At 45.7% G+C, this 18,953-nt stretch overlaps 1 protein-coding gene across 1 annotated transcript in view; it reads right to left on the reverse strand.

The window, feature by feature from the left end:
* LOC138521351 (E3 ubiquitin-protein ligase RNF113A-like) overlaps positions 1-18,953 on the reverse strand; it is a 300,379-nt gene that overhangs the window by 86,669 nt on the left and 194,757 nt on the right. The window contains exons 6-7 of the mRNA XM_069634120.1: positions 8,902-9,008; positions 7,553-7,642 (exon numbers count right to left, since the gene is read on the reverse strand). Coding sequence (XP_069490221.1) covers positions 7,553-7,642; positions 8,902-9,008 — 197 coding nt within the window. The remainder of the gene's footprint in view (positions 1-7,552; positions 7,643-8,901; positions 9,009-18,953) is intronic.

Here is an 18,953-nt window from a genome sequence, read left to right on the forward strand (position 1 = left end):
GACAAGAGGGAGGACGTCTGGGGACTTTTGCTCTGCAATGGGAAGGTCAGTGGCAGCAATGGGCAAACTTTAATTCAGCGATTCTTCAGGGTTTCAGCTCCTTGCGTCTGATAGCAAATGGCAACACTGCGGTTCTCGGATACCACTCTGGACTTTCCTCGCATATAGGGTCCAGCACTCTGTTGAGGTGGCTCAGACTTGGTCAGTCATGCATCAGGGAAGTCCGGAGGATCTTCCTGGAGCTCGGGTCTGACTTAAAAGCAACGCACACAATCTGGTGTTCCTCTCCCAGGCACTTTGGTTCCAGCAACAGTGGAAGTACAGCCAGCTCTGAGAGGATGTCCAGAAGGGCTTACTTTGGAGTTGATTGGTCCCACCAACTCAAAAGGGAGAAGACGTCCTTGCAGGGCTTCTCTAGTCGAGGCGAATTTGGAGCTTCAGCACAGCAGCAGGGCTTCACCGGGCAAACCAACAGTCCAGGAGTTGCAACAGGCGTCTCTTCCAAGTTCTTCTTTGGATTCCTTCGTCCAGTGTTCGACTCTGCTTTCCAAGCCAAAAAGCCTCGCCTTTTATGCAGGTTTCTCCCATTTATTACAGCCTAGCTGTCAGTCTCCCAGCAGGGTTGCTGTCCTTGCCGGACAGCCAGCCGGCCAATCAGCTAAGAGTGCATCCTGCCTCCTAGGAGACTAAGCACAGGGAGTTTCAGGCATCTCCCTCGCTTCCTGCCGCTGCAAGACACCCTGGAGCCAGAGGCGGGCTTCACTTGTGAATCCCGCCAAAGGCAAAATTAACAAAGGGACCAAACCTGGTTTGGCGCGTAGAGTAAATCTCAAGAAGGACCTTTCCAACAAGAAATGGTGAAAAAAGATGACCGGCCCATTTTGACGGAATAGGCACCCCTGAGTGCCTTACTATGGCTGCGAACGCAGCCCGCCGGAAAAACACACAATGGTAGTAAAAAGTAAATCACTGCCACCAGCCATTCATTGTAGAAAGGCTAACATAAAAATGTTACATGAGAAACTAGACAAAGGGGATACTAAGTAACCCTCCAGCACCCTATGGTGAGATAGTGTGTGCTGGGTCTAGAAAGTTACATTTGTAAGTAAAGTCAATTTCACTTCACTGCTCTTGGAAACAGTAACCTATCCAAGAGAAGGAATTTAAACAAAATCTAAGACTTCTCTATGCCACTGCACTGAAGGTGCTGTGTGTCACAATGTAAAAGATTATGCCTATGGAGTTTGTCAGACTCCAAAGTTAAAAGAAAAAGGGTCAAAATCACAATAAAAACACATGAGAAAGTGAGAGAAAGTGCTCACTCTCTCCAGGTTAGAAATTAAAAGTCCTGAAGCCCAGCAAAGTCTCTAAGGTAGAAGGGAATTCGCACATTTTTGCGAATTCTCCCTAACATTGCCCTTGCATGTGATCGGGTATTTTCTCTGTCACTCGTGTGAAGAGCAAACGCTATGGCCATTGTTAAACATTTAAAGCTTGTAAAACATAAGTGGTCGCGTGTGCCCTAATGCCGCTTTCCAAGCGAAGAGTGCATTTTATATCACTCACAGGAACAACCATTGCTCAGAAAAAGACGTCAAGTCTTTAAACATTGTAGCTGCAGTTGGAGGGCAAGCATTGCCCAAGCCAAAAGTATTCCCCTATTAGGACTAAAAGCAGCCTCTCTCAAAGCCAGAAAACAATCTAACCAATAGTGCGAGCCGAATAAGAGTTCAACTTGCCCAAGACACTAGTTTGCAAGCATTACCTGAAGCGAAGAGTGGCACCAAGACTTCTGGGTAGTTATTTTGGCTAACAGATGGCAGAGAGATGAAGGCAACGTTGGGGAAGGGAAACTTGCTGCAAATATTATTTGAAGTTCACACAACCTATACTGCCAAAGACTGAGAGAAAGTGAGAAGTTGGTCCTAAAGGAAAATTTAGTTGGTTGTTGTGGCAGACAGACAGACGGAGGCAAAGATGCTGCCCATTATGAAGAGAGATATTAAGAGGAAGAGTGCCTTGCCTATTTGAAGGTGTTGAAGTACCTTAAAGTTAATCTTGTCAGAACCAAAACCTGTTTTTGAGTCACAAAGTACTGAAGTAGTGGTGGTATAACTGGTTGTCAGTAGATGCAAGACGTTAGTAGCACAAGAGAAGTGGAATACTATGAGGCAAAGGAGAATGTTCTCATGGTAAACTCTAGTAGAAGTGAAGTGATTGAAGTAGAAGCAGCAGGACTGAAGTCATCCCGACAGATACCTACTGTGAATCCAAATCTTGTGAATAGAAACATAATAACTGTTAACCAATACCTGTGTTTCACTAACATTTATAGAAGATGCATTTTCTTTTTTTACTGTGGTAAGTCTTTTGGATAGCTGGAAGTGGTGGCAAAGCATTATGGCTGGGAATAACATTGATGCTATTTTGAGGAAGTGGAAAGTCCCTTATTTCACCAAGAAGAAAAGTGTTGTTGGAAATCTAGTTAACAAAACTTTGTGTTCACCCAGGCTACAAAAAGGTTATCAAAAAACTGTGAATTTAATTGTTGATATCTGAATTGCCATATATTTTCTTTGTGTTGATGTTAAAGTGTGAGGGTCAGACATCCTGGGTTAGTGTTTCTCTTAAGTTTTTTTAGGCAGAGAAATCCTCATCAGAGTAGTGATTGCGAGGCATTTAATATCATCTATGATTTAATAAAATGGCATGTTTTGAACAATCTTCAAAATGTTGTCCGCCTCGCATTGCTGACCCCTCACAACATCCATCTACTGTACTCTCTTGATGGGTCTATTGGGAACATAACAGTACCTATCCATTAGCCTTCTTCCCTCCCTTGAATAACACCCGACTGCACTGCCACAGATACCAATTTAGAGAGTCTGTCATTTGGCTGGAACTAAGAAAATACTATGGTTAGATGATTGTAGAGACCTCAACAGAGGGCTGTGCAAAAATGTCCCTAAGTGACCCCTACAACGGTGTTTCAGAACCAGAGAGCCAGAGGAGAAAGAATACTGTGTACGACTCCCAGTCAAACAATTGCAGTCCAGGGGCACAGAAATCACTCTGCATCCAGAGCCAGAAGGCTCAGGGAGGATGGAACCCAATGATTGTTAAGAGATCATTCTCAGAAATGTGCTAATTCCTCTCTACCTTAGAGACCCCCACCAACTTTACTGGATTTTGAGAAATTGAATTTTTTATCTGGAAAGAGCGAGACCCTTTTTTCCCACTCTCTCATGTATTTTTAATGTGATCTGAACCTTCAGTGCAGTGGCACAGGGAAGTCTTTCAGATTTCCGCAGTGTTTAAATACCTTCTCTTGGATAAACTACTGTTTCCAAGAGTAGTGAAGTGAAATTGACTATACTTACATAGTAACTTTCTAGACCCAGCACACACCATTTTACAATAGGGTGCTGGAGGGGTTACTTAGTATCCCCTTTGTCTAGCTTTTCATGTAACATTTTTATGTTACCCTTTCCTCGATGAATGGCTGGTGGCAGTGGTTTACTTTTAACTAACGTGGTGTGCATTTACCACGGGCTGCCTTCGCAGCTGCAGTAAAGCACCCAAGGGTGCCATTTTTGTAAAAATGGCCCCAGTCTTCTTTTTCTGCCCTTTCTTTGTTGAAAATTCCTTCTTGAGATTTACTCTGCGCGCTAAACCAGGTTTGGTCCCTTTGTTCATTTTGCCTTTGGCAGGATTCACAAGTGAAGCCCGCCTCTGGCTCCAGGGTGTCTGGCAGGGGGAGGAAGCAAAGGAGGTGCTCGAAACTCCCTGTGCTTAGTCTCCTAGGAGACCGGAATGCACTCTTAGGTGATTGGCCGGCTGGTTGTCCGGCAAGGACAGCCACCTGGCTGGGTGATTGACAGCTAGGCTGGAATGAATGGGAGAAACCTGCATAAAAGGTGAGGCTTTTTGGCTTGGAAGGCAGAGTCGACCACTGGACGAAGGAGTCCGAAGAAGAACTTGGAAGAGACGCCTGTTGCAACTCCTGGACTGTTGGTTTGCCTAGTGAACCCCTGCTGCTGTGCTGAAATTCCAAATTCGTTTTGACTAGAGGAGTCCTGTAAGGACAACTTCTCCCCTTGAGTTGGTGGGACCAACCAACTCCAAAGTAAGCCACCTGCACATCCTCTCGTAGCTGGTTGAACTTACACTGCAGTTGCTGCTGTAACCAAATAGCCAGGGAGAGGAACACCAGATTGTGTGTGTTGCTTTTAAGTTGGCCAAGAGCTCCAGGAAGATTATCCGGTCTCCCAGGAAGCAGGACCGACCGTGCCTGAGTCACCTCAACAGAGTGTTGGACCCCAGATGCAAGGAAAGCCCATCTCAACAGCCAAGAGTCTGCAGTGGTGATATTTGCTTAGACGCGAGGAGCTGAAACCGCGAAGTGCCACTGAATAGAAGTTGGTCCTTTTCTGTCGCTGCCTGTCCCGTTGCAGTGCAGGAGTCCTCCAGACGTCCTCCCTCTTGTCCCCACGACTGAGGCCCAGGAACAAGGGATCTGCAGAGCTGCACAGGAACAGAAGCCAGCCAAAGCCCATTTCTTCTAATTAAAGGTACTGTACAGTCTAAGAGAACTTACCTCTTGTCGTGTAACCTCACTGGTTCTCTGCTGAGACCCGTCTTGGTTGCTCTGTAGAGTTGCTAATGGCTTCTTTACTTCACAAGCCTAAACAGCTTGTGGCCCTCCTTTGATTTCTTCTTTTCTACTAAGACTTCTAAAACATTGTGCAAGACTTTTACCTACCTTTAAGAAGTGCAGTGCTTCAGTTCACCTAGACTTTTGGCCAATTGACTTTGGGCTAGCCTAGCTCCCTGAATTACTATTCTTCCCTCTGACATTGTGTTCGGTCTTCCTCCCAGGAAGGGGTTAACTAACTTTGCATTGGGGGTGTACAAAAGTACTTGCCTGCTTTCAGAATATTTGAGAGATCTCTTATGTTCTTATAACCTTTTTTCTTTGACAAACTCTTAAGTCTGATTCTAAATGCGAACAGTGATATTAAAGTCCACAGTATCCTAATTACTAAAGTCACCTGAGGGTGTATGGAGTATCTGTGTGCAATCCCAAAAGGGTATTTACTGATTTAGAAATATTAAGAGGTTGTATTTTGGAGTGTATTTGTGTGTTACTATTATATTGCCCTCTTCTGAAGAAGGCTTATTCAAATGACTGTTTAATAAATTAATAATTGTTTAATCAAGAAACCTTGTGTGTAAGAGTTTATTTGAATACTTGTCACTGTGAATCTCTGCCTAACTCCCCTACAGCTCACTTAGACCCCTCTTGAGATAAGCCTGGCTGCTCAATCACGCTACCAACCTGTGTAGTACAGACGTATACCAAAGGTTGGGTTCCTACTGCCAGGAGGTCAGGGTTGTTGTAGTGCATCCAAGGGGTACTGCACACAATCTTGCCTAACAGACTGGATCAGGGTCCAATTACTTGGGGACACGTACTGCGACAGCTGGCTGCAGTGGAAATGGCACAGAAATCACAGGTGGACATGTAGGTTTTAGGATCGGGATTGGGTGTGGCCAGCGGTTGCCTGCGTCTTGGGTTTGGGGAGGAAAAATCCCCAGGGACACCAAAGCCAGGATTATGGGATACAAGGAAAAGAGGACTTGTGTACACAACCCACAGCAAGAACAGTATCATAGCAGGGACAGCAGCAACAGATCATGCGTGGAGAACCCAACAAGGGTCGCAGGCAGCCATAGGGGTTGGGAGGGGGGAAACAATACTCCCAGGCAGCAATCCCACAAGGCAGAGTGGTTACAGGGGGAACCCAGGATGTCCCACAATGAGCACGTTCAGGCAGAGTAGCAGCAAGCCACTCTGGACTCCTGTGAGGGAGCAAGGGCTCACCTCTCAGAGCTCCAGCTTGGACAAAGCTTTCCGGGTGGCACCAGGATCCGGCAAGAAAGGCTGGAAGGACGATGCTGAAGAGCCACCAAGGCATTTCATCCAGCAGGGCAGAAGCAGGAGTCTTTCACAGCATGAAAGGGATTTGCCAGTAGAGCAGTTCACAGCAATATCAGGAGTTGCTCATCTCTTCAAGTTGAGATCCAAACTGATTCAAGGAATGCACTGGGTAGCCCACTGATATACAAATTTACAAATTCAACCATGAGCTGGCTAAGCCAACCCACTTCCCCAAGGCATGCAGCATTAGGTTTTGGTGGGCAACCCAACTTCAAAACACTCTGGCACAGCCACACATTTGTAGATTGTGAATTCTGAGACACCCACCCACCCCCCACCCCGCCCCAAGACAGCAAACTGGCATATTGGCCATCCCTCTTGATCCACACATTAAGGCCACAACACAAAATGGCCAAGCGTAGCTCTTCAACAAATGCCGAACTACACAAATGTTTACCATATAGGTGCATTTGGCTGTTAATGCGATAAACCCACCACCTGTTATGTAGCCAAAAGAAAAGTATAGCTTCTACATGTCTTCTCCCCAACACACTTTAAGGAGGAAGCTATCACTCTGAGCCCAAATTGGGGTGCTTAAAAACGATCCCTTCAAGATTATCAATAAGGACTAACTAGTGAGGCAGCACACAGGCAAAGGGTTGCAGTGGCAAGGGGACACCAGTAGAAGTCCCTTTGACCACAGAAAATTGAAAAACCATAGAAGCCAGAAAACATTTCAAAGGGGACGCACAAAGGTAGGCAAAATAACCCCCAAAAAGGAATTCTGCACTAACAGCCCAAGGCTCAAATGATGCCTGTTTAAAGATGGAAGAGTACTCAGAGAAGAGTAACACATTCATGAAGTTTCAGTCTCACACTTTCTTACGCACACTCACTATGAAAAATAAAAAGTCTCTCTGTTGGCAGAGACGCACACTTTCACACTTACTGGCATGTTACGCCATGACATGATATTCCTAGTACGCTTGCCGTTTCCAGTAAGTTCCTAGGTTTAACATTCCCAACTAGCTCATTGGTGAAGCCCTACTTGTGCAGCTGAAGCAGAAAAGACAACATATCACTATGCACTGAAGAAAATGACAGCCAATGTGATTAGGTTCGGCTTGAGCAAAGGCTTTCCGAATCCCTGAGACGAAATGTGTTCCTACAATCACACAAGATGACAACACTTTGCTGTTGGTGCCTTAAAAGAAGCTTCCAGGAAGCAGATGGTATATTTTGACCCAATGCAGAAAGAAAAATCCACTTATTCATCATGCCTTCGCTGCTAATGTGACTATTCTCACAAGTGTGTGGCTGAGGAGAAGAATGCGTGGTGGGACACCTGGATTTGTATATCACTTGCATTTATGTGAACAACTTAAAATGAACATGAAAGTGAATTTTCACACATTTGGTAGGTGAATCCTCATCAGACATTGGTTCCATAATTAGTACTAAATGTGTAATTCTTGGAAAAGAGCATGGATTTGAGTTTCCTGTTGCAAGACCCCAACAGTCATAGATAGTTGTGTTGTCTATGTTGCTTCAATCACTAGTGAACAGCACAAGTCTTTTTTTCAAATACTAGAAATATGACAAATCACATACCGTTGGCCCCATAACGTCCTTCATCCAGTTCACGTTCAATCTGCCAGCCATGTTTGTAATCAGACCGGTCGTGCAGGAATTTACAGCTGTCTGGAAAAAATGTAAAACATTTACCACAATGAAAAAAGTCAGTGCCTGTATCATACATCAGTTATCTTTAGCTTAAACATCCCATTATGTGTTGAACTAGACAACTGCCATCTAGCTCACAGAGGCACGCACCCATCCACCCACACTCTCAGCATGTACAGGAGCATTTTAGAGAGTCTTCACGGTAACGGGTGCTGCCCCCATATCAACCATGGTAATGCCGAGCCATTATCCTACTCGCCAGATCAAGTTTATCACCCAACTTTCTATGCATGTGATCACATACTATGCCCCCTCTCCGACCCAAATACAATGAATTTCAGTCATGCTAAACCCATACTTACCACAGACATTCACAAGCCACTCCTTACCAATTTACTCTGGTCCAATGCAGTGGCATTCACACGAGACAAAGGTGCACCCAATGTACCCCTTTGCATCACATTCTAAACCCATTATATAAATGGATATAAAAAGTGACCCTCTCCATTACTGAGTGCCAATTCTAGTTTCTACCCATCAGGAGGAGTGGCTCCAGGCCAGCTCATAAATGGTGATAAAAGCACATTGCTATATTTTATGCAAACTTCATCTTCACTAAATATTCAGCAGATAAGTACATGGATATATCTGGGATTTTTTAATCTAGCAATATTTAGAAGATGAGCCTTCCCAACACTCCACGACAACCATTCCCACACCTTGGGGCTTTCCATCACACTATGTGGGACTAAGATGACCTCACGTGGTGGGTAGCAGGCCACCATTTGCCACCACAGAATAGAGGTCCCTGGACACCAATAGAGTGGTATACACTAGCCAGCACTTTCCACCAAACTCATGCTTGCACTCACTCCTCCTGGGGAGGTACAGTATAAGCATCCATATAACATGCTGAAACAATTGCAAATTAACAAGTGGTCTTCAAGTCCATCACACCCTTCACCCTCTGAAGTTCCCTATCCAATAGAGGCAGAGCTCCAATGTTATTTCTTCACAGCTAGCCCTAACGCTCGAACCATTCATGTATGGGGCTATCCATTGCATACAGGGGGTATGGGTAGAAGCCTTAATCTTCAGACAATTCAAAACCAGTTCCTTGCACCCCATACAGAAGACCTCATGATTATCTTCTCCCAATGTATAGCTTCTAGACTAAAACCTCCACTTGTGAAAAGTAACAGATGCACAACCTTCAAAATCAACAACAGAAGCTCCCCATAACAAGTTACAGTCATATCTGCTATGCAGCAACTTACCTCCAAAGCCACAGAAACCAGTCTCTTTATAATCTTTGCAGATATCAGGCTGGTAATCCCACCGCACTGTTGCTCTTAAGTGCTCGGGTGCACGGATAGGTCCTTTCCTGAAATGAAGAAGGGATACTTCAATCAAGCAAAGACACTAAGCCGACAAGGAGTTGAAAGCAGCAGAAAAAAAACAGATAATTACTGGCCTAAACCAGGAGCTTGTTTGTAGGGCTTCATATTATTTCAATCGGATATCAGAACACAATTTGTACCATGGAGTCTTGCGTATAAAACGATAAAATGAACAAATCTGATTTCACAAAGTGTGCCAAAACATTGAAAACAACCAAAAAATAATTAAGATCAGGTTCAAATAACTAAATACAAACATTTCATTTACATTTATAATTTAAACCATGAACCCAAGTCTACTTCCTTCATGGTCCATTTGGAGAGTTGACTCAACCCCCACACTGACCAGTGGGGGAAGCAAGCTACTAGGGACTGGACAGGAGTGGCTGCTTTCGGATGTGTCTACCAAAGGGCGAATGAGGAGGGATCCTGCTGGCTCGCAGTGCTCCCAGAGTGTGCCAATACCACCACAGAGGCAACAGTATGGAAAGGTGACCGGGTAAACTACTACTCAGAGAGCCTTGCTAAGACTTTCCATAGTCCTCGGACTGGAGCAACAAACATGTCAACGTGAAGAGAATAGTTTCAGCGTACCCACAGGGTTCACATGTAATTGAGAAAGAATGCCAGAACCTGTTGTTAGGTACGTTTTTCTAAAGTCCAACTAGTGTGGGACGTCATAAGACTTATCTCTTGGTATTAGGCACGCAACTCTTAATATAGGCCTGTAGTTCACAAGTCGGTAGAGTGGCTGAGCAGCCAGGCTTATCTTATGAATGGTACTTTGAGCCATAGAGCAGTATACTGAAATCAGTAGACACAGTATCCAACACTTATACACTTGAGGTATATAAAATTATTTATTTATGTAGACATATGTTAAGGAGAATGCTCAGAAATGTGCCAATTCCTTTCTACCTTAGAGAACCCCAGCAACTTTGCTGGATTTTGAGGACTTTAATCTTTTACCTGGAGAGAGCGAGACCCTTTTTCCCACTCATGTATTTTATTGTGATTTTGAACACTGTGTTTCTTTTGGTTGTGGAGTCTGACAAACTCCATAGGCATCATCTTTTACATTGTGTCACACTGCATCGTCAGTGCTGTGGCACAGGGAAGTCTTTCAGATTTCCCCAAGGTTTAAATACCTTCTCTTGGTTAAACTACTGTTTCCAAGAGCAGTAAAGTGAAATTGACTTTACTTACATTTGTAACTTTCTAGACCCAGCACACATTATCTTACACAAGGGTGCTGGAGGGGTTACTTAGTATCCCCTTTATCTAGCTTGTTAAGGATTTCAATCAGGCGACCCACACACCGGTCTCGGCCTAGTCTGCAGCACACAACTGAAATGCTTATCTTTTATATTGATTCAATATTGAGATGGTACACCACTCATACCACACCCCCTTTTCAAATACCCTGGGTCACAATGGACCATGAACCAGGCTGGTTGGTAAAATACAGTATTTATTTATTTTAAAATTAAAAAGAAATCATACAATTTTTAATATGGGGCAGCAATCACCCATGGGGTGATAATAGGAATGTAAGCAATGCACCTAGTTTAACCTTCTATTGACACATACACCCAGGGAATAAAAGCACTTTGATTTTAGGAAAGATGGCACTCAAGTTCGGATTTCACCCTGCAATGTTCCCTCAACCCACAAATAATCAATTCTGAATGGATATGAAGAAACAGCAGGTAATCGGGAATAAGAAGCTGAATACTGAATTCAAATCCGACCTTCCCTCCTAAAATAAGAGTGAAAAACAGATTTGAAACCCTTGCAATGTTAAAAATGACACTTGGAAATGGATGAATAAAATAATGAATGTGTGTAAAAATCTTGAAGCAGATACAATTCTTCACTAAAGCAAAAATGTAAAGGTACAAACAATCACAAGCAATGGATTAGCAAGAGCATACAGTTCGACAAATGAGTGAAAGATTTAAAACAGTTTGCAATCAAAATGACACGTTGGAAACTTTACAAATATTTCCGTTTTCCGTGTAAATTTACTAAAACAGTTTCTTTGAAAAACTGGTGAAATATTGCAAATCGCAATGCTGTTTTTTGGTAGGGAGATAGATATATATCACAGGTATATTATAGAACTGTCTCTTGCTGTTAAACTGAATGAGATAGGCAAGATAGAATAAGGTGCGTTTTTGGAAAAATCAGGCAGTGAAAAACAGAAAAGCGGCTTTCAAATGGATTGCAAATTTTACTTAAACTAGATTTAATGGCTAGGAAAAAGAGGAATGCCACCAGTGAATCTCTAAAGTTACACTGCAGTTGTAACCCTTCACGTAGTGTACCCCGTTTCCTTCAGGGAAAATTAATTTATTTAATCAAAATCGTTAATGGCTTATGTTCTATGCAAAACAAAAATGAAGATAAAATCAGTGCGAACACTAGGAATCAAAGGCAGGGCTTCACAAATAATGCCAACAATTTTAACAGGATATCGGGGTCAGAATAGGATGGCTTAGAGAGGAGAACTAAGGACAAAGCAAGGCAAGGTATACTATGGATTTCTATGGGTTTCTATTGATACTCACAGTCCACTTTAGCTTAGGATGTTTGGACCGTCAGCGTTCTGGTCTAACAAAGGACAGCCGCCCAAAATCAGCGGGACAGGATCAGCTGGGAAAGGACTGGATGACAATGCATTACTTACCGTAAAAGCATTTCTGATGGTTGTATCTGCTTAGATTCGCATGCTGTGCATAGGTCCGACATCCAGTGGTCACTGCGGAGTATTGCATTTTGTTTTTCGTAGTCGAAAAGGGACGTCGACAAGGCACCGCTTCTCCCTTTGGGTATTGGGGTTTTTAGAATTGAGGCCTTGCTGGAAGGATCAGCAATGCTTGGCCTGGTAGTTGGATCTGGAATCAGGCTCAGTGCAAGATGAAGGAAACAGGAACAGGACACTGTGCAGGAAATCAGGAAGAGTGTGTCCTTGGAGCCCTGTCAGGGACCCTTTATATAGAGCATAGTGACATCATTGACTATATTGTTGGGCTGGCTACGCTAAGCACGCCTTTAAACAACTGGATTGGACAATCAATGTTGGTTGCCTCCCCTGGGTTGTACCCAGTTTATGAGGTTGTATTTTATGATGGAAAAAGACTTCCACAGATCTTTTTGCCAAAAATCTGTCATATCAGTATTTACACTTTTGTACAATGGTGGCACCTTAAAAAAATTGCATAATCGGGTCACATTTTATCTAAAGGACAGCCGTCCAATCCTGCAATCTGTGAGACATTATTTTGGATGGTTAGTACTTTTTGGAAAAGTTCGGCCTAAAATTCCATACCTTTATACATATGTGGGGTTGATCATAAGGTATGCAAGTATAAAAATGTACATTTGGGACATGTATACTTTTCTGGTAATCTGCAATATTTTGTTACTTCTGTTCCCTATGCAGCAATGAAACCTATTGTCATGATGCCTGCCCCCGGGAAACCAGACCAGGCCCAGCAACCCCAGAAGCAGGCATCATGCCATTTGGAGCAAGCCCAAAAACCCCAGCTAGGGGCTGTTTGGGTGCAGTCCTGGCGCCTATGGCGCCAGGCTCATAAGAATAGTCAGTCCTGGCGCCATGGGCGCCAGGCTCATAGTAGAAAACCTACCTGATGCAGACCATGCTGCAAACTTACCTGATGCAGACCATGCTGCAAGAAGCCACAAGCCGAATGAGGCTTAGGAGGGACTATTTTACCTAAGGGACTACTTTTTACTCGGGTGGGGCTGTGGAAGAATACTTACCTGGGACTACTTCCAAGGTTATTTAAACCACACCCGGACAGCAGCACAAGCTTCGCGTTATTCTGCATCCAGCAGCGTAACGCTCACCGTGCCTGCAGCAGCTTCCAGTATTCAGCCACGCCCGCCTCGAGTCCGGAGCTCCTGGAAACAAGAAGAAAGAAGGAGGAAAGGTCAGAACAGGAGTTTTACCTTTAATCCTTACCTGAATCCTGATCCATCACGCCACAGAGCTGGAGAAGAAGTCTTTAAAAACGCCTTACTTCGCATCGTGCAGCGCCGCGCTGTACTCACCTGCCTTGCAGCACTTCAGCATTCCATCACGCTCTTCTCCATCTTGCGGCTGCTCTCCGACACCTAAGGAGATAAAAACAGCAAGGCGAGCCAAGGGGATACTCTAAGACTGTACAAGCTACCCCCCCCAAGACTTACCTGATTTACCACAGGGGGTACTTACCTCATTTCGGGTCAGCGCAGCCTCCGCTGCATCTCCGCCGAGCCCCGGCCCCTATGGGGAAACAACAGAACAGCAAGGCGCAATAAGGGGAAACCGATTTTTTCCCAATAGACTTAGCTGGTTTTACCGCTGGAGGCATCAATCCCCAAGACCTCATACCACATCAGCACCTGCATGTGGAAAAGCCACATGTTATACATTGACACCATTGTATCGAAATGAGCCGGATAATAAAAACCCTTACCTGCATCTTACCGGTTGCCACATGGAACTCTTCTTAAGTGCCATACAGCAACCTAAAAGGAATTGGACAGAGTGAAGGTCAGACGTGTTTTGAGTCAATACCGTTCTGGAACTCCCCAACTCCTCCACGCCAGTGAAGAAACTAGTCATCTAAGCGCCCCTGCGCTCGAAGCAGGATGGAGAGCTCATCTTTTCAAACCATCAGGTGAGAGCATAGAGGTAATCCAAAAGTGACCTGTGGGAAGAACTACGGGAGAGGGGAAGGTGGGGTTAGCGCTCGAACTCCACAGGTAGTTAATTCCCTTTCTCCATTACAGAAGGATATTCCTACAAGTCAAACAAACGAAGCTGGGTGGGCCAGTCCAGTCCATCATCTCGGCACTACGCATCTCACCGGTGGAAACAACAGCTGGCCAGTTCAGATCGACGCCCCCGTGGGAACCAGGTGAGCGTAACACCTATGACGTCTTAAAATAAAGGCCATCAAATTACTTTTAAACATTGAAATATTTACATTTTTCCAAAGTCCTGCTGTAGAGATAAAAGTATTTACTGTTTCTTTTTAAGCTTGCAAATTTAATCCAGTTAGTCCAAAATCTTCATTTCCTGATTTTTTGGTCCTGAATTAAACAAACCTAAGGAATAAAAATAGCTCATGGCTGTACTTTCCCCAGCAACAAAACCTCTTCACATTGCTAAATAAGGCAGGCTTTCATTCCACAGTTTACTTCTTAAACAGGCATTTTTTTTTCTTTAGCTTGCACAAGCCCATTTTACATGTGTGGTGGAAACTGGCGTTTCCTTTTATTTCGGTTTTGCCTCGGTCTTTCCAATATGGTTTACATAACAGTCTGGACAAGGCAAAGGTCTCCATAAAATTGAGATGTGTACATACAGGTCTGATTACTTTTCAAACAGTGATTTTGATGCTTTTTAGCCAAGGTTAAGCACTTTTCTGGGTTTGATGCAGTATAGCTTTTGTTGGTTTTCAGGTTTTGGCTGGCACAGCCTGTCATTCTGGAATAAGGCTTGGTTTTGCTGAGGGACAGTGGGGGATATGCATGGACATGGCAGGGCCGTATTAATCACAGTAGTTTGAGGAACAACATATGGAAATAGTGTCAAAGCAGCATTTTTTTTTTTTTTTTTTTAAACTTTTATTTTTGGCGGCAGAGGTAGCATGGTACACACATCAAGGCAACAATCACAATTTAGACAGTATAAGGTGAAGCAATACATGAAGCATAGTACATTGGTGGTAATAGCGTCAGACAACAGACATAAGGGAATCATGTAGGTATGGGTTCATGTAGTAAGGATGGTCACTGAAGGAGTGGGGGACGAAACAGAGCTGGAGGTGCCCTCCCCTTGACAGTTCAGGTATGAGTTGAACTCCGTCCAGATGTTTCTGGGGCGAGAGGTGGCAGGGAGCATAGATATAAATTCCTCCTCACAGTTGCGCGACCAAGTTAGCATGTGAAGCCATTTCTGGTGGGTCGGGGGGAAGGGACTTTTCCAGCTCTGAAGAATGCATTTCTTGGCTATCATACAACCAATATTAAGGAATCTAGCCGAGCCCCTGGTGTCATCTGTTTTCCAGGCACCAAATAGGACAGCCAGCGGGTCGGGGTCAATTACAGTGTCAGTGATGGCCGTGAGTGTTTCTAGAATACTTTCCCAAAATCTAAGCAATTTGTCACAGGACCAGAACATGTGTAAGTGATCAGCCTCTATAGCCCCGCAGCGGGGGCAGGGGTGCGCCGCAGCCCGGGCGAATCTCGAGGTCCTGTGCGGAGTGTAGTATAGTCTATTTAGGAGTTTGTACTGCATGGCGCGGAAACGGAAATTGAGGGAGACTTTTTGGGTGTGTAGGCACATAGCCCACCAAGTCCCGTCTGATATCTCCAGGCCTAGTTCGCCTGCCCATTCAACTCGTGCCTTGAGGGTGGGTGTAGGGGTAGTGGCCTGAAGAATCTTGTAAAGTGCTGAGACTATTCCACGGGCACCACCAGAGTTAGCGATGTATGCAATGGTCGAGTTGTCAGGGGGCTCTTCAGGAAATGAGGGCCATTTGGTACGGAACGCAGCCCTTAATCTAAAGTATTGAAGGGTCTCCAAGGCGGACCCTGTGTGGCCCGATTTCCAAGTTCGGGGGTCAATAAACCTGCCATTGGGGTAGAAGTCCGTCAGTGCCCGGTATCCCAGCTCCCCCCAGTGTCGAGCCAATGACGCATCATGAGTGGGTTCTAGGCCGGGAAAGTCCCAAACAGGAAGCCATTTGTAGTACGGGGAGGCCTCCGGTGTCTGAAACAGAAGGCGAGCCCAGGCCAATAGGGTCGTGTTGAGTGGGTCAATGGGAGAGTCGGGTGTGTATTGCCGATTTAGTATGATGGACATTAGGTCAGTGCCAGTCGCCGCCAGCCGTTCCAGTTTGACATGGGGACGCACTGGGGTACCGGGGTACCAGTGAGTGGCAAACTGTGCCTGGGCCGCGTACCAGTAGAGTGATAGCTCCGGAGCCGTGAGTCCCCCTAGTCTATATGGGAGTGTCATGTCCGTCCACTTTTTGCGCACTGCGCCAGAGTGCCAGAGGAACTGTGCACAAATTGTGTGTAGTCTAGCAAAGTAGCCCTTCCCGGGCCACACAGGTATATTGCCAAAAGTGTAAAGAAGTTTGGGGAGAAGGATCATTTTAATAAGGGAAAGCCGACCCGCGATGGATAACGGAAGGGCGCGCCACCGTTGGACTTTAGTCTCGACTATCTGTGCTACCGCAGAGTAATTATCAGCAAGGAGGGTGGATTTAGTTAACGATATTTGCACACCCAGATATCTAACGCCCTTCGGTGACCAACGGAGGGGGTATTCAGTGGTGGGTTGTTGGGTGGATTGAGTGAGCGGAAAGATCTCAGATTTTGAATAGTTGATGGTGAAGCCGGAGTGGGTGCCAATACGGGTGATATCTCTCAATATTGGGTCGAGATGTAACGTGGGGTCTCGGATGTATAGCAAAACATCATCCGCATATAGAGATATAATCTCGGGGCTGTCTTTCAGTCTTATCCCCTTGCGGGCATGATGAGCACGGACATAGTCCGCCATCGGTTCAATTGCTAGAGCGAACAGTATTGGGGAGAAGGGGCAACCCTGTCGGGTACCCCTAAAGAGTGTGAAAAGGTCGGACGTCAACGCATTGGTCCTCACCCTCGCCACGGGAGAGGTGTATAGTAATTTAATGAACCTGATCATGTTTGGGCCGATGCCCATAGTCTCCAGAACAAGCCATGTGTATTTCCAGGAGACCATGTCGAAGGCCTTCTGGGCGTCCAGTGTGACCGCCACCGCTTGCGTATTCTGATCGATGCGGGACATCACATTAAAGAGTCTCCTAATATTATGGGAGGTAGACCTACCAGGTACAAAGCCGGCCTGATCTTCATGGACCAAATACGTCATAATGGGCAAAAAACGATTCGCAATGATTTTCGCAAAGATCTTCGTGTCTATATTCATAAGGGAGAGGGGTCGGTAGGACCCACACTCATCCTCCGGTTTACCGGGCTTGAGCAGCACAGTGATAGCTGCCTCGCGCATGGAGGGAGGGAGGATAGATAATCGGAGCGATTCATTCCAGACCTCAAGAAGCCTGGGGGCTACTATGGCGACGTGTTCTTGGTAGAAGGCGGCAGTTAGGCCGTCAGGTCCCGGGGCTTTGCCTTTGGGCAAGTCGGAAATGGCTGTCACTATCTCATCAAGTGTAATAGGGGAGTCTAACCCGTCCCGAGTAGTGGAGGAAATCTCTGTGGTGGGGATCTGGTTGAGAAGTTCTCGCATATATTGTTCAGTGTGTTCAGCGGGTTGGGAGTAGAGGGACCTATAGAAATCAGTGAATGTGTCCAGGATTTGTTGGTCAGCCCATTGAGCATTGCCCAGATTGTCTTTAATGGAGGCGATTTGCTTTCGGCCAGATTCCCATTTAATCAGTGACGCCAACGTTCTCCCGGGCCTGTCCCCCTCCCCATATTTCCTGGCTGCTTGAGGGCGGCCAAGGTATTGTATTTCGCTGACGGCAAGCGTGTTGAACACCCGGAGTTCATCGGAGACTTGGGTAAGCGTGACAGGGTCAGCCCTGGTGGCACACTGCAGTTCCAGCTGTTTCAGTTTGGCTTCAGATCGACCCAGTGCGGTTCTGATCGTTTTCAGCACTCCAGCCTCACGGGAGATGGACATACCCCTAATATACACTTTGAAGGCGTCCCATCTGACTGCAGCCGAGGTATCTCGGAGAGTGTTGTGTTCAAAGAAGGACTGGATATCAGCAAGTATTTCAGCCTTAAACACCACGTCCCTAAGGGCATCCGATTTGAAACGCCAGGTGCTAAATGTCGGGGCAGGCACACCCAGCCTCACCGAGAGTGTAATAGGGGAATGATCAGACAGTGTGCGGGGTAGGATCTGGGAGTCCACCACTCCACCCATGATTCCCCTTGACACAAGAAATAGGTCTATCCTGGAGGAGCTATCATGCACTGATGAGTAGTAGGTGTAGTCCCTAGATTGGGGGTGTAGCGATCTCCAGGCGTCACAGATGTCTAGGTTCTTGGTGTGGGAGTTCAGTCTGCGTGCGGCACTAGACAGGGGACGGGGGGCAGCACCAGTTCTGTCCAGGACCGTATCCAGAATAAGATTCAAATCCCCACCCCAGAGGATCGGTACACCCACATATCCCAACAGGATGGAGGCAATAGTATCGAAAAATCCAGGAGAGTCCACATTGGGGCAATAGGTGTTGACAAGTAAATATTCTCTGTTAACTAGAGTGCAGTGCAGTATAACATAGCGTCCCTCAGGGTCAAGTAGGTGCAGCGAGTGTAGCCCAGAACATGTGAAAAACAAACGTAACAGCAGAATAGTTGTGAAAAAGGCCAATGTGCAGTGGAACCATCTAAAGCGCCCGACCAGAGGCCGATCCACAAGGGCAGGCCACAAGCAAAATCTAGACATTCCCCATCATGTCAGCGGGCGGAAGAGGGGGAATATGTGCTTCTATGAATTTCACTGCTTCCGAGGGCACGGTGAAGAAGTAAAGTTTATTGTTAAATGTGAACTTTAGACGCACAGGAAATAGGATGGCATAGGGAACACTTCTTTCCCTGAGCAGCTTTTTAACGCCAATGAATTGGCGACGCTCCTGCTGAACCCCGATCGAGAAATCAGGGAAAATTCGAATCACTTGTGAGTCCAATCTGAGCTCGCCTTTTTCACGTGCAAGGCGGAGGATCTGGTCACGGTCTCTGAAGCTCAGAATTTTCGCAATAATGGGCCTCGGGAAGTCCCCAGGCTTGGGGCGCGGAGCCAGTGCTCTATGAGCCCTTTCAACAGTGAAGAAGGGGGACAAATCGGGATTGTCTAAAAGTTCCTTCAAGAGGATCTCAACAGCCAGTTC

This window comes from Ambystoma mexicanum, chromosome 13 (genome assembly GCF_040938575.1).
Source record: "Ambystoma mexicanum isolate Mex_15411 chromosome 13, UKY_AmexF1_1, whole genome shotgun sequence".
In the NCBI taxonomy this organism is placed as follows: Eukaryota; Metazoa; Chordata; class Amphibia; order Caudata; family Ambystomatidae; genus Ambystoma; species Ambystoma mexicanum.